The following is a 15,473-nucleotide window of genomic DNA, read 5'->3' on the forward strand; positions in this document are numbered from 1 at the left end:
TTTTATAATTTCATGCGGATGAAGCCGCACGGGAACAGCCAGTTAAAATGAAATGTGGCTACTAAGAAAGTGGATGATCAGAGAAAGTATAAATATATTGTGTGAAAGATAATCTTAAAGGTTTGGTTTCAGATATGAAAGCCTATAGATATATTATGTCGACCGTTTGTTAATACAGTATTTTAAATTATAGAGGTTTTAAGTTATCACGGGTCTATGTTGTAGAGGTTTTGGGATCTGACGGGAAGGGAACATATTATTTTTTGAAGTTATAGAGGTTTTTAAGTTACCGATGTTTGAGTTATCGAGGTTCTACTGTACAAGTGCAAGTATGTGATGAAAATAGAAGATATAAATATAAGTATACCTTGAGTTGCGCGATGTTGTCGTAGGCGGTGAAGGCGGGGTCGTGCGCCAGCACCGGCACCGCGAACACCAGCATGTAGTCCGGCAGGATGTGCGGCAGCTGGCTCACCGCGCGCTCCACTGCACACATATAAACATTATTAAAAAAACATCTTTATTATAACTAGATTTCGCCATTGAAAGCGACAAAAAGAGTCAATAAGTATAGAAATGAAGACGAGACAAGCACGCGACTTATCAAATGTTATTGTTTTTTGACTATTTTTGACTATTCGATCAGCGATTGTGATAATCGAATATTACTTTGTCTAAAGGGGCTGACACCAAATGGTGGCAAGTATGTATAACGTTATAACAGCGTTGGTGGCTCAGTGATTTAAACACTTGACTTGTAATCTACTAGTTTTGGGTTCGAATCCTGCCATGTACCAATGTGATCTTAGATTTTTCATGTGTACATAATTTACCCAACGTTCTTACGGTGGAGAACATCGTGATGCTTGCAAATATCGGCGAAAAAATTCAAAGATATGTGTGAAGTTTTTTTTTTATATCATGAGTGACAAAAGAGCAAGCGGTCACTAGAATCCACCAAAATGGCGAAGCGACCGCTGCCCATAAACATCCGCAATAGCGGATGCGTTGCTTATCCTTAATCGACGGAGGAGGAGACGCACATAAAGAGGATATTTCCCCTTCCTATGAATCTCCTCCACCGTCAAATCCACGTTCTCTTCCCAATCTATTCTTATAAAAGCGGTGGGAAGGAAAAGGGATCAAAGTTGGGCCTCTGGTACGACACTCATCAGACTGTACGCGGAATTGCTTCCACTTCACGCCTGTCTTCTGTGTGGTCGTAGTATTTCACCGGGCGAGCCGGCCTTGCAGAGCTAAGATGTTAAAGCGGGCACTACCACTGTAGTCAACCCGCAGTGCAGCGTGGTTGCCTATGACCTAGTCACTCTAACTTAATGTATGCTCCGAGCCCCTCGGTGGTGAGGTGAGGTGGTGACGTATGGTGAGGTGATGACGTATAGTGAGGTGGTGACGTATGGTGAGGTGGTGTCGTATAATGAGGTGGTGACGCATAGTGAGGTGGTGACGTATAGTGTGGTGGTGACGTGTAGTGTGGTGGTGAGGTGTAACGTACATTTGGTGCCCACGGTGATGTTGCGCACGTAGTCGCGGCGGCGCACGACGTCGGCCAGCATGTACTGGCGCACGAGGCTGCGCACGCGCCGCTCCGGCTCGCGCCCCGCCAGCGCGTACATGCCCATGAAGTCCAGCGGCAGGCACTTGTTGGGGATACCCTGCATACACACATACTTATAAACTAGCTTTATCTTACGACTGCGTCTGTGTGAAATAACAAAATGTTGTTTTTTAACTTCACGGCTTTGTTACAGATAACGTAGTTTTTTTAATGGTAGAAGTATTTTTGAAATCAGCCCAGTAGTTAAGTTATTTCAATACATACAAAAATACCAAACTTCCCACTTTGTAATATTAGTTTAGATAGCATAAATAAGATGCAGTTTGTGAAATAATGGACTTTTATATCAATGTGAATATATTTAAAATATAAAAAAGTGAATTTAAATAATGACCAATAGGATATACGGATTTTTCTAGTAAAAAGACTTTCTTAATTAAAAAAAATGGTTAGGTTTAGAACTAGGCGAAACATTGAAACATTTAAAAAAAAAATATTGAATTCAAATTTTATTAATTAAAACTAACTCATATACATTACCTTTGAAAGTCCTTTATGAAGCTTCGCCGCGAAAAATTCACGAACTTGTGGTACTTCATCCTGATACAAAAGTATTTTCATTACAATTATATACTTCTAGCTAACTTCAAATAACAAACCTTTCTACACTATTTCTATTCTAAACTTCGTAACTTTCAAAATTTATACGAGAAAAACATTTTTATTACATTATTTAATTATTTCCAAGTAATAAAAAAAGTATTAAAATGCCACTAAATTTAAACTTGTAAAATTTTTTTAAAAAATTAAAATGTATCGTGATACATTTTCATTGCTACTAAGTGTACATACAATCATAAGATGTGAGAGGTTGTAGAACTGCTCTGCAGTGTACTGGTCGCCGACGCCCTTCTGCTCGCAGATCTTCAGCATGGCCGCGCCCGCCGCCAGCCGCAGGTGCGCCATCTCCGCTTTTGATAGCTGATTTTGCTGGAAATACATCAAAATAACTATTAAAAAAATTATAAGGATATCTACTAAAAAGGTACAGATAATACGGTTAAGAATTATAGGACAACTAGCAGTTTAAAAGTAGACTAGAAAACTTTACTATTACCTGAATACGCTAAAAAGGGGAGCGATCGCTGCCCATAGACATTCTCTATAGCGGATGTATTGCCTACCCTTAATTGATGGAGGAGACTCACATAAAGAGGATATTTCCCCTTACTATGCGTCTCCACTGTCAAATCCTCTTTCCCTTGTCATTTTTTTCTTATAAGAAAAAGTCTGGAAAGGGACTAACGTTGGACTTCCGGCACCACACTCATCAGACTGTACGCGGAATTACTCCCAATTCACGTCTGTATTTGTGTGGTCAGGGTATTTTTTGGGCGTGCCCTACAGTGCGAGGATGTTTTTTACGCCGTCTCTTTTCTTCCAACTTGTTTTTGTTTTGACTTGTATTGCGGCATGGGCTAGGAAGTTCCCAGCTCCACCACGTACCTGGAGAAGGTCTCCCTTGTGCAAGATGAAGGCATTAAGCATTCTGAACGTCTTCTGTGCGGAGAGCTCGTCCCGCTTGAGGCCGAGCAGCCAGCGCGCCATGCACTTCAGCCCCTCCAGCTTGCAGCGCGTCTCCTCCGGCAGCTCCGACTCTGCGCACCACTCGCCCGCCGGCGCGTTGCACCCGCCGCCGCCCTCGCGTACTAACAACTCCTTTACTATCTACATACAAAAAAACATTTTTTTTTCATAGAAACATATGAAATGAAGGTTAGAAGTAACCTATTTAATATTAAAACTGCTCATCAAAAACAAAAACGCATCAGCGATACCGTAGACAAACTTTTTGAAAATCTAATCTTATTTTTTTCAAATTGATTTTTTTTCAGTATTTATAGATACTAGAATTTTATTATTCGCTTTAGATAAAAGGAAACAGAATCCAAAATAGTTAACCTGTTTTTGAGATTAGCGCACACAAACACACAGACAAACGTATAAAAATATCGAAATATTCCTAATACTCGTTTGTCAATTAAAATATTCTATACAAGATTATAAAAACGTAAGATTTGTATTTTTGTATATATTGAAATGACTCAAAAACTGGACTGATTAAAAATAATCATGCACCATTAAAAAGCTATTTTATCACTTTATAACATAGGCTACATTTTTCCGCGGGCGAAGTCGCGAGCTACAACTATATTTTTTACATACAAATACCAACTAATTTCTTCTTTTGTACAATGTTTGGTTTAATCGTATATTCGCGTCTCATATCGTTATAGCGTCAGTGATTCAGTGGTTTAAGCACTTGACTTGTAATCTACAGGTCTTAAGTTCGATACCCGCCATGTACCAATGTGATTCTAGATTTTTCGACTTTTCATATGTACATAATTTACCCGACGTTCTTACAGTGAAGAAAAACATAGTGATGCCTACACACATAGTCAAAGAAATTCAAAGATATATGTGAAGTCAACCAACCCGCAGTGCAGCGTTGACTATGTCCTAGTCACCCTAACTTAGGGTAGGCTCCGAGCCCCTTTTACTCGAGTGGCGAGCTAAGGGGAAGCTCGCCACTCCAATAGAGTAGCAGAGGGCGCGTGGTTCTCCGCGCAAGAGTGGATTAACATCAGAGGAGGCGTAACAGCCAATCACCACCGGGGAGTGGATGAATTCTTCTTGTGGGCCCACACCCCGGTGCCCGGTGAAACGATGGAGACAGTGGGGTTTTAGTTGGTATGCTCCCGCTTATCGGGAGAGAGTCCAACACAACTTCCGCGCCTTTTCCCTCTTAGGGAGCGGTGGTATGCGGTGACGCATTTCCCCACTTAATAAAAAAAGGCTCCGAGCCCCTTAGTGGGGACGTATAGTGATCTGGTGCTGATGAATCGTATATTGGATGTTTTACCTTCCTGGAGACGATGTTCTTGATGTGTACGGGGAAGGCGTCGGGCAGGTTGTGCGCGAGGTGTCCGAGGGTGACGATGGCGGTGCGGTAGTGCTCCGAGTGCGGGCTGAGCGTGCCGCGCAGCGTCTCCAGCATCTCCGTGAAGATCTGCCCGCGCTGCTCCGGCACGTTCACGTACAGGCATCTGGGTAACAAATTGACAACGACTTACTCATCATCATCTTTCTCCTTATCCTACTCTCTTAGGGTCCATATAACTCTATCATACGTCATCTCAGTCATCACTCCCTTCTTGATCATGTCACCTTTCACGCAATCCATCCATCTCTTTCTATGTATACCTCTACCGGTGAACCACTTTCATAACTAACTCCCTTCTTGTAAAATGCAATTCATCTCTTCTCATAACATCATCCTTTATTTTATTGTTTACATTTGTCAAATTAACAACCTCAAATGTCAAATGCTCAAATGACAACGTAGGACTGTCATTGGATAACAATTGCCGTTACCATGGCAACCTAACTACCTTGTTGTCAGTTTATGAACCCTTTTCCACATGAAGGTTTTTTTTTCAATTTATTATTATATATAGCCAGCGCTATAGCGAGACGTAAATTTTTATTAAAAAAAAGAATTATTTGTGTGTGTTTGCGTTTTATATTAATACTAGCTGTTCCCTGCGTCTTCATCTGCATTAAACTATGTAAATTTTATTTGATTGTTTACATTTGTCAAATTATCAATTGAAAATGTCAAAATGAAATGACATGATGATAAACCATGACAAACTTGTTTCCTTGATGTTGGCAGCTTGTAGTTTATGGTCCCTTTCCCATATAAGGGGTTTTTCCAATTTATTTACCCCCAAAGTTTAATAGAGTGAAAATATATAGCCTAAAGCGTGTCATAAGTGTAGGGTTTTTTTTATTAAAGAAAGAATTATTCAAATTTATGCTATGATTGCTGACAGGCTACGCCACAAAAAAGTGTGTGTTTACGCTTTATTATATTAATATAGAAGTATAGATTGATACAGATTGAATTGTTTACAAATTGACGTTTTATATTTTAACAATGAATCACCTAAACAAATCGAAACGGAAATATATGATTTTTATTGTAATTTTCTACAGATTTAAGTCAAATAAAGGTAATTATAGTGCATATATTTGAAACATAGTATTACCTGACAGCATTCTTAGCTTGTTTTGGTGTCCCGATTTCAGCGTACGCTTTACACAGATCTATCAATTTCGGGAACAAAGAAGGACACGCCTCACCTGGAATAAAGAAAAAATATTATAAGCATTACATCGAAATTCTAAAAGACAGTACGAAAATTTGCAAGATTCGCATCGGGTTCGATGACATTTTAATGAACAAACTTCATACAAATTTAAAAATCTCTCAAACCATTATGCTAGGCACTTCTGCTCTTCAATTCAAACCTACAACCGTAGGCTCGATAATCTCTTTTTCCATTACGCCATTGGTGAGTATAAGTAAACGGTATGGTTTCGCCATAATAGCGAAGGTATCTCTGCCCATAGACATTATATCAATGCTTGAATGGATCAACAGATATAGTTTACAATTTGAAATAAGACTTATTTCTAAGTTTTTTTTTTGCGAAAAAACAAAGACTACACAAAAAACAAAAAAAAAATACCGTTATCTTAAGTTACTATTTATGTTTATTTTAGTTAACACTAGGAAATGTGTATATTGAGGACCACAGTTTTTTTTTTCATAACGTAAGGTGGCAAACGAGCAAGCGGCTACCTGAAATCGCTAAAATGGCGAAGCGACCGCTGCCCATAGACATCCGCAATCGCAGATCTACCCTTATACGACGGAGGAGGAGACGCACATAAAGAGGATATTTCCCCTTCCTATGCATCTCCTCCACTGTCAAATCCACTTCCCCTTCCCAACCTCTCCTTATAAGAAAAGGGTGGTAAACAGAAAGGGACTTAAATTAGGCCTACGGCACCACACTCATCAGACGAAACACGGAATTGCTTCCATTTGACGGCTGTCTTCTGTGTGGTCGTGGTATTACTGGGGGCGTGCCGGCACTGCAGTGCTAACATGTTAAAGCGGGCACTACCACCTAAAAACATTTTTGGAAGGCATTGGGAAAAATTATATCCAACAGTGAGCAGAGAATGACTGATGATAATGGAAGATGATGGAGACCGGTAGAGGTAGACGTAGAAACAGATAGATGGTTTGTGTGAAAGGTGACATGATCAAGAAGGGAGTGATGACTGAGATGACGGATGATAGAGTGCTTTGGAGGACGAAAACCCGGTGCGCCGACACTACGGGAGTAGGATAAGGCAGGGGAGATGATGATGATATTGGTAGATGATGGTGATAGTGATTATAATGGTGATGAATGTATATATTGTGTATTTCCAATAAAAGAAACTTACTCAAAGGTCTATATTTGCCGAGGAAGGTGAGCGCGGCCAGGATGTGCGGCGCGACGGTCTCATCATCCATCTCCAGCATGGAGGTGAGGCGGCCGAGGATGTTCTCGTGCAGGAAGTGCGCCGGGAACACGAACGACAGCATCACCAGCAGCTTCAGCCCGCGCTCCGCCGCCTTCTTCAGCTCTATACCTGGATGGCAAAATTACCATACATCTATACTAATATAAAGAAAGATTTTTATTTTTGTATGTATCTGATTCACGTAAAAATTACTGGGCTGATTTTAAAAATTCTTTCACCATAAAAAAGCTACGTTATCAGTGAGTAACATAGGCTACATTTTTTTATATTAAATGTTATAAAGAAAAGTATTTGTATATATTTTTGTACACATTGAAATAACTAAAAAACTACTAGACCAATTTCATTTTTTTCACTGTTTATAACATAGGCTATATTTTTTAGTATTTGCAAATTTAACTTGAACGAAAGCGGGAGCATGAACTGGCATTTGATAGTCTTAAAGGTAACTGTACGCGGTATGTGAATTGCTTGAATCGTAGTTTGTTACGTTGCAAGGAACAAGGCAACTTTTCATTAAATAACACCGCGGGTTTCCGCGACTGTACTTTTATTTCTGACTAACTGTCACCTGCGACTCCGTCCGCGCAGAATTAAAAAATTGTTAAATAACCTCTGTTTCTTCCAGATTATGTCTATTCAAAATTTCATTGAGGTGCAACCGTTTAGGTTCTAACAAACATCTATCCAAACTTGCATACTTTCGCATTTATAATATTAGTAATATTTAAAAATATATATTAAAAAGGTATGTTTATTGTCTACTCCAATATGGGTCTGGATGAAATTTGACATAATTTTATTAGTCTGGAATAATCAATACATAGCTTAACAAGTTTGTTTTTTAAATCGAAGCGAAAGTCACGGTCACAAGCTAGTGTTTTAAAGTTACTTACCACATTCCTCAGCGATAGAAGTATCTGTTCCTTTAACCGCTCCTTCTACGTACTCGACCAATATGAAGAGCGAATCATGATCAATCATGACTGAGCTGACACGCTCCAGCAACATCTTCACGGTGTTGTAGTACAAGTTGGTCATCACTGGCTGACCGAGTTTCTTTAGTACGCTTGACTGAATTACATACAAAACATTGTAAAACAAACATGTTACATTAATTGCTGCACTCTGAGTGGTGTAGTCACTTAGGAAGCGAAACGACCGAATACTGAAAGGAACCAAGTTTACAATCCGATAGACGTTATTTGTAAGGAATTTGGAATTTAAACGCAATATTTAAATAACGTTTCAGTAATCGGCCGTTAGATTAAAATTATGGAGAGAAATTAACACCTATAGATGTTCAAGTTGGTGAATTTGACGTTATTGTGAAAATAGACAAATTAAGATGGTTAAATCCATTCAAAAATATTGTAATTACAATAAAATTGTGAGTATAGTTAAATTAAAAAGGTAGTTTTATTTAAATTTAGGAGAAAGATTTAAAACAGGCTATAAATCTAGAGATCTTAGGAATATATAGAGTAGGAATAGTTGAAACATTTTTCTCTTCTTTAAATGTTTACATTTTATTTTTAACGCTTTTGCTTATTTTAAAACAAAACATAGAGCTTTTTATAATTTTGTAAAAAAAAAACTATGACATGTCAATACAAGGACATGAGGTGGCACTATTAACAACTAATATAATACCTTTCAGAGAAAATACCAGTGAAAAAATGTTCCCTATGTCTAGTCTATATTCTTAAATGTCTTTGTATAAATCAATTGGATTATAAATTAAATCTAAATATTAAGATGGATGTGTGTATTAGAGAAAGTTTGAGAGAACAGTAGTGGTAGAGAAGGTGAGGAGTAAAAGATTAGCTTGGTATGGGCATAGTATGAGGAGGGTTGAATCGCATAACAAGACGGACATTAGTTATGAGTTTGGTACACTGGTAGAGGTAGACGTAGAAAGAGATGGATGGATTACGTGAAAGGTGACATGATCTAGAAGGGAGTGATGACTGAGATGACGTATGATAGAGTTATGTGGAGGACAAAAACCTGTTGCGTCCCTCCGGGAGTAGGATAAGGAGAAAGATGATGATAATGATTATAGTATAAATTAAATCTAAATTAATAAAATAACTCACCGTAGTCTTAACGCAAACTTCACAGCTGACATTCGGATTCAATATGGTCTCCATACCCTGAAGTAGTTCCGGCGCCTTCTTCATATGTTGTGAGAACTTGTTCAGAAATTCCTGAGCTTTCACCGACTCTGGTAGGAATTTAGTACTAATATGTAGTACTTTCGCTATCATTTCCTTCTGTACTGTCGGAGTTGGAGGTTTCCTGTGCAGATCTACCCACTCAGCGACGGTCCTACGCACCGCTAATTGATGTTTTTGCAACTCTATGAATGCTTTTGTTGCATTATCATCAACATTTGACATTAAATAATATAATTTTTTCATCCGTACTGGCGGTGGTAATGTATACGGCACTAGAGATGTATTTAATAATCTTTCCACCAGCAATCTATCTTCCAAAGCAGTCATATAATACCCATGGAGTATTTTATCTTTTATCCACTGAACGGCTTTCTCCGTAGCAGGAGGTACTGAACTCTCTGTTAAGAATTTTTTATAAATCATAGCCAATCCTGACATGGCCTCCTTTCTTATTTTAAATTTCTTATCCAACGTACGTTCTCTAACAAAATGTAGGAGATCCTCGGATTCAGCGACCGCTTGGAAATCTTTCTGTGCGGTTGCGATTATCGCCATGACAACTTCGTAACGGACTTGTTCGTGAGCATCGTGTTGTCTCATTTTTAACGTATCAGTTATATCTTTTCTTAAATCCGGATGATGTACTAGAAAATGCATACAATATTGGACACATTTGATCCTAACTGGTACGGCGATATCGTTAAAACGACCTAAAAAGGCACGCCATAGTGCGGGATATTGTTTAGCGAGTTCTGAACCCGGTTCTGAGAACATACGAGCGAGTAAAGCGACCGCACTAAGTCTTTCTTGGAACTGAGCGGATTTAAGTTTGCATTCTAACTGTGGCAACACCGACAATAGTAGAGATGGGCAACACTGGTACAGTTCATATATTAGCTCGAATACTTTTGAAAACATAAGCAGACTTTTGTCTTCCTTCCCCAGTATGAGGACATGATTAAAGAACTGAAATTAAAAAAAAATTACATTTAGAACTATACACTCAAAATCATAGCAAATCTATAAAATCTATATTGTTTTGTTTATAATAGTTATAGTGTAACAAAGAATATAAAAATCCTAGCCTATTGGCACATCAATCAGCTTTATTTTTAACTTTTTAATGTGTGAAAAATAATTGGTACCTTACTTTTAAGCAGAGCAAGACTTTAATTACTAGTCAAACTATAACCAGTCATATTAACCAATATATTAAGTTGTTTCCACTGATTAACACAAAAACAGAATTTTACACAGATTTAAAAAATATATAGATAAGGCATAATGACACTGCTATTGAGACATTTTTCACATAATCTCACTTTATTAATAGATCTTCAAAACCATTAATTTGTATTTTAATTAGTTACTAATAAAGGTAAATAAATTCATAGATTTGCGTTTCATAACACTGTTTATTTTATTTCATAACAAAAGACAGACTTTATTATTATTTTGCCAATGTTTTATTAAATGTCTATACAAGGACACAATACTTTCAGAGAAAGTACCGGTAAAAAAAATGTCTTATGTGCCTAGTCTATACATATTTTAATGTCTTTGATTTCACACATATCTATACTATTATAATAAAGCGTAAACACACACTTCTTTGTTGCCTAAGATGTCAGCAATCACAGCATATTTTCGAATAACTCTTTGTTTAATAAAAAGCCCTAAACTTACGTCACGCTTTAGGCTATATATTTTCACGCCAATAAACTTAGGGTGTAAATATTTTGGATAAAAACCATAATGTGGGTAAGAGACCATAAGTTGTTGCCAACATCAAGGTAGCAAGATTGCCATAGTAAGGTAATTGGTATTTTGACATTTACAATTGAGAATTTGACAAATGTAAACAATAAAATAAAGTTTTTATAATTTCATGCGGGTGCAGCCGCATGGGAACAGCTAGCTACATCATAAGTTTAAAAACCAGTAAATCTTGACCTCACTTACTGTTTGTATAAAAGGTTCTAGTGTCTCACTGGTCTTGACGATAAGATCCTTAGCGAGGGAGTATGCGTGCTTGTGTTCCCTCTTGTTTGGTTCCACCAGGTTCATCAGGATCACATTCAGCAGCTCGTTGGAGACCACATCTGACTCCGTGATGAGTGGGCAGAGTACATCCAACATGAATGATTTCACCTTAGTTGAATGTTCCGTGCTGTAAGATCGTGTATTTATTAATTTGTTTGTTATTTCAAACAATTCTTTACCATTAGGAAGATACTCACTAAATAATATAGGCTACTAGCTTTCGTCCGCGACTCCGTCCGCGTGGTATTAAAAAAAACAAAACCAAGTAGCATATGTGTTCTTCTAGACTATCCTCTATATGTATGCCAATTTTCATTGAGATCTGTTCAGCAGTTTAGGCTACAAACTCTAACAAACATCCATCCATTCATCTATCCATCCATCTAAACTTTCACATTTATAATATTAGTAATTAGTATAATAATATAAAGGCTATGGCCTAAAAGATTCTAATCTATCTTACTATTATAAAGAGATTTCTATTTTTGTATGTATTCGATTCACGTAAAAACTACTGGGCTGATTTCAAAAATTCTTTTATGATTAAAAAGGTATTTTATCACTGTGTAACATAGGCTATGTTTTTTAATTTCAAGCGGGCGAAGTCGCGAGCAACAGCTAGTAAATAATATGTTAACAAGAATTTTTCATGCCTATGAGATTCTATATATAAAAATCACATATCAGACTACACTCAGTGTCATAAAGTATAATAGATCATGCATTTTGACTTCCAGTTCAGAAATGGAGTATGATTTTCTTAAAAATTAGAAAACTCATAATAATTTAGAAAGTATCTTTGTTGATTAAAGGTAGGCAACGCATCTGCTATTACGGAAGTCTATGGGCATCGGTAACTTCGCTATTTCAGCGAATTCAGGCTTACTCGAAAAATCTACAGTAAACGACTATTTAAATAAACATTAACCGTCTCTGTGTGCGGCATAAAGAATTCAATCAAAACTTTACAAAGAATACAAACACATTCCCACTCACTTGACTATCTTGAACATTAGTGAGAAGAGTGCGCAGAATATTTCCTGACAATCTTCCAGTTCAAAGCACATGTTAAAAGATTTGACATATGCAAGGTTCTCAAGTAGATAGAAGTAGCGCTTGAAGGCTGGATCCTTGGGATCCCGTAGACCTTGCAGCTGGTTTATCAGGAACAGAAATATTGTTTTCACCTAAGAAAATAGAGTCATAAAAAATCATGCCTTTCATTTGAAATAATAATTCTCGGATATTTTGGAAGATCTTGACTTTATGTACAGTAACATACAAAGTTTGTACTGGCTCGGCTGTTTCCCGTTGGGCTGATTGGTCGATTAACAGTTGCTAACATAGCTGCGAGCACAAATTTACGTAATAGAGTGCTAAATGAGCCTTCTGATAGTATTGCTTTACATCCTGCCAATACATAAAATTGTGTACTGTGTTAGATAGCGAGCCACTATTAACTTTGAATCGAACTATACATTTAGATTATTCGGAAGTATACCTGTTCCTGGTCTTTATACGGTGCTTCTGGAGCATAAACTCGGAGCACATCAGCAATACAGCACGCTATCAACAGCTGGACATCACGCGATGGGTGCGTGAGGAAGAACTCGTCCGCCAGGTGTATCGCCAGCGGTATATATTGCTGGTACATTCCCTCATCTTGACCTAGACCTTGCAGAGTATGGGCCAAAGCCTGCAACAAGTTGTACTATGTTAACACATATAATGCGACCATTAAACTTCGAAGAACAAGTCGTTGGCAGTTAAAGTGTTTAAATTGTCAAATAACTAAAACTACAGTTTACGTGTACAACTTTAATATAAATTAATTAAGAGTTTCGTTATCTATACCCCTCCTCTGCCTCCCTACTGAGAGGCATAGGTTTTCCTTAGACATGTGCAGGTTGAATCAAGATCCTTTGCCGTAAGAACTAAATTTACAGTCGCGTAAAGTCGGTCTTCCACTTACAAACAAATTTAGAAGCTGTATCCTTGCGTACTATATATTCAAAAGACTCAGGGTCTGTCCCACCACTAGCTGATAGAGGCTCAGATAGCTTAAAAATGACACTGTCACTGTCACTGTCAGATAAACTAACAAAATCCGAATTTCCATCACAAAGTTTACAGGTTGAATTATTATTACACAATATACAATTTGGTGGGATAGGCCCTAAAGCTTTTAACCCTTAATTCGATTTTTAGGAGTCATATTTTTGGATATGAAATAAACTAGTTCAGTAGATTTTTTTAATTAGTCATTCGTCACACTGACACTATTGAGTGTTAAGGTACACTGCCAAGTTCCCCGACTGTACATATGAAATTGGAAATTCGCTATTTATGATGAATGTGTTTACATTGAACCACCGACCATTGATTTTAGGGTTTATTTGAATACATTTAATAAGCAATAACAAGTTAAACTTAACATTACATTGGAGTACTTCACAGAAGTGGAGGTCGCGTAAAATAGGTCACGTATGTCCGGCTTTTTCACTCCTTGCATATATTATGTGAGGTAAATTGGATTCATTATATTATTTTATGGATAAAGGGACATAGAATAGACAAAGAAATACACTTCGAAAGTAAAAAGTAATCAAAACCCCTTATAACAACGCATATTTAGAGTGCGCACACCTTTGACTATACTTTCGCACATGTGATTGTTTAAAATCGAGTAATGTGCGCACCTCAAATAGGAATCAAAGCTAGACTAAACGGTTGTGCGATAATTTAGTTTCAATGCGCACACTCTTATTCTTTCTAACCGATACGACACAGTTGTGTCTTCATACTATAACATTCTGATTGCTTTCAGATATCCGAGGCTTTAAGTAACTCGGTTAAGAAAACAATTGAAATGCGAATTAGTATTCATTTATGTATCTATGTCGATATATCGTTACATGGGCATACAAGTTTGGCAACTGAGAACTTAATAATGAAAAAAAAATCTTTATTTGTTTTTTAATATCGAAGATCCAATGGCCTAATGGTTAAAGGTATCTACGGATTTGGATTACGAGGTCGCTTGTTTGAATCCCGTCATTCGAATATTGTTGTAAACCATATGCTAGCAGAAGCCTACAGATTACCTAAATTAAAAAAAAAGTTATAATTTAAAAAAAAACTTCAATAATAATAATCTGTACTAATAATAAAGAAGAAGAAACTCCTGGGTCGATTTTAAAAATACTTTAAAAAAGAAAGGTAATTTATCTGTGAGTAACATAGGCTTATTTTTTAATTTCACGGGGACAAGGCGTAACAGCTAGTCTAATAATTAGAAATTACGTAAGCGTTTTACATATTTATTACCATCATCTAAAATTTATCATACTAATATTATAAATGCGAAAGTTTAGATGGATGAATGTTTGTTCGAGTTTGTAGCCTAAACGGCTGATCGGATTTCGATGAAATTTAGTATAGATGTAGAGGATAGTCTGGGAGAAAACATAGACTACTCAATTTTGTTTTTTTTTTTCCACGCGGACGGGGTCTCGAGCGAAAGCTAGTTTATAATAATTTACAGATAAAGAATAATTGCATAACATATAAATAACGAACTATTATGTTTTATACATAAGAAAACATACCGTTTTCAGATCAACGAACCGGAGAGTAATGATTATCGCTAACATGTGGCATAGAAACACGCTATTTATAGCAGTTATCGCGTTAATAACGTAAACCAGTTGATTTTCATACTAAGTCAAGGCCCGTTATTAACAACATAGTGACATGAAAAATAAATTAGATCTTCGGAATAACGAAATCTTATTTTTATTGATATTTTAAATTATGCGTTCGTTTTTTAACGTGCCTCTGTTAAAGTAAAACCGGTACAAAAATGAAAAAAACAAATACATTTTCCCTTGTTTTTTTTTTATAAAATCAATACGAATATTAACATAAAATACAACCCGTCCTACATTTTTTTATACATTTTAGTATACTTTGTCAAACAAACTAAACGAAAAAAATCTATTTATTAGCGTCGCCAAAAGAAAGCTGCCTACCTTTTAAGACAATAAAAATCTTACTATCTCACTAATATTACAAATGTGAAAGTGTAGATAGATGTGTGCTAAAGTTTAGTCTAACTACTGAGTGGATGTCGATGAAATTCGGCGTAGATGTAGAAGATAGTCTGAAAGTACACATAAGCTACTAGTTTTATTTTTATTAATTCCACGATGACGGTGTCGCGG

The 15,473-nt window shown here is 36.9% G+C and overlaps 1 protein-coding gene across 2 annotated transcripts in view; it reads right to left on the reverse strand.

Moving 5' to 3' along the window:
* LOC106103144 (sister chromatid cohesion protein PDS5 homolog B) overlaps positions 1 to 15,473 on the reverse strand; it is a 25,567-nt gene that overhangs the window by 3,153 nt on the left and 6,941 nt on the right. For both annotated transcript variants that reach the window (XM_013282813.1, XM_013282814.1), the window contains 13 exons: positions 12,752 to 12,946; positions 12,247 to 12,437; positions 11,170 to 11,377; positions 9,127 to 10,173; positions 7,924 to 8,101; positions 6,947 to 7,135; positions 5,695 to 5,788; positions 4,506 to 4,689; positions 3,086 to 3,307; positions 2,432 to 2,569; positions 2,120 to 2,179; positions 1,517 to 1,676; positions 368 to 486 (listed from right to left, as the gene is read on the reverse strand). In XM_013282813.1, the coding sequence (XP_013138267.1) occupies positions 368 to 486; positions 1,517 to 1,676; positions 2,120 to 2,179; positions 2,432 to 2,569; positions 3,086 to 3,307; positions 4,506 to 4,689; positions 5,695 to 5,788; positions 6,947 to 7,135; positions 7,924 to 8,101; positions 9,127 to 10,173; positions 11,170 to 11,377; positions 12,247 to 12,437; positions 12,752 to 12,946 (2,985 nt within the window). The remainder of the gene's footprint in view (positions 1 to 367; positions 487 to 1,516; positions 1,677 to 2,119; positions 2,180 to 2,431; positions 2,570 to 3,085; positions 3,308 to 4,505; positions 4,690 to 5,694; positions 5,789 to 6,946; positions 7,136 to 7,923; positions 8,102 to 9,126; positions 10,174 to 11,169; positions 11,378 to 12,246; positions 12,438 to 12,751; positions 12,947 to 15,473) is intronic.

The sequence above is a fragment of the Papilio polytes genome, unplaced genomic scaffold, assembly GCF_000836215.1.
Source record: "Papilio polytes unplaced genomic scaffold, Ppol_1.0 DF823868.1, whole genome shotgun sequence".
In the NCBI taxonomy this organism is placed as follows: domain Eukaryota; kingdom Metazoa; phylum Arthropoda; class Insecta; order Lepidoptera; family Papilionidae; genus Papilio; species Papilio polytes.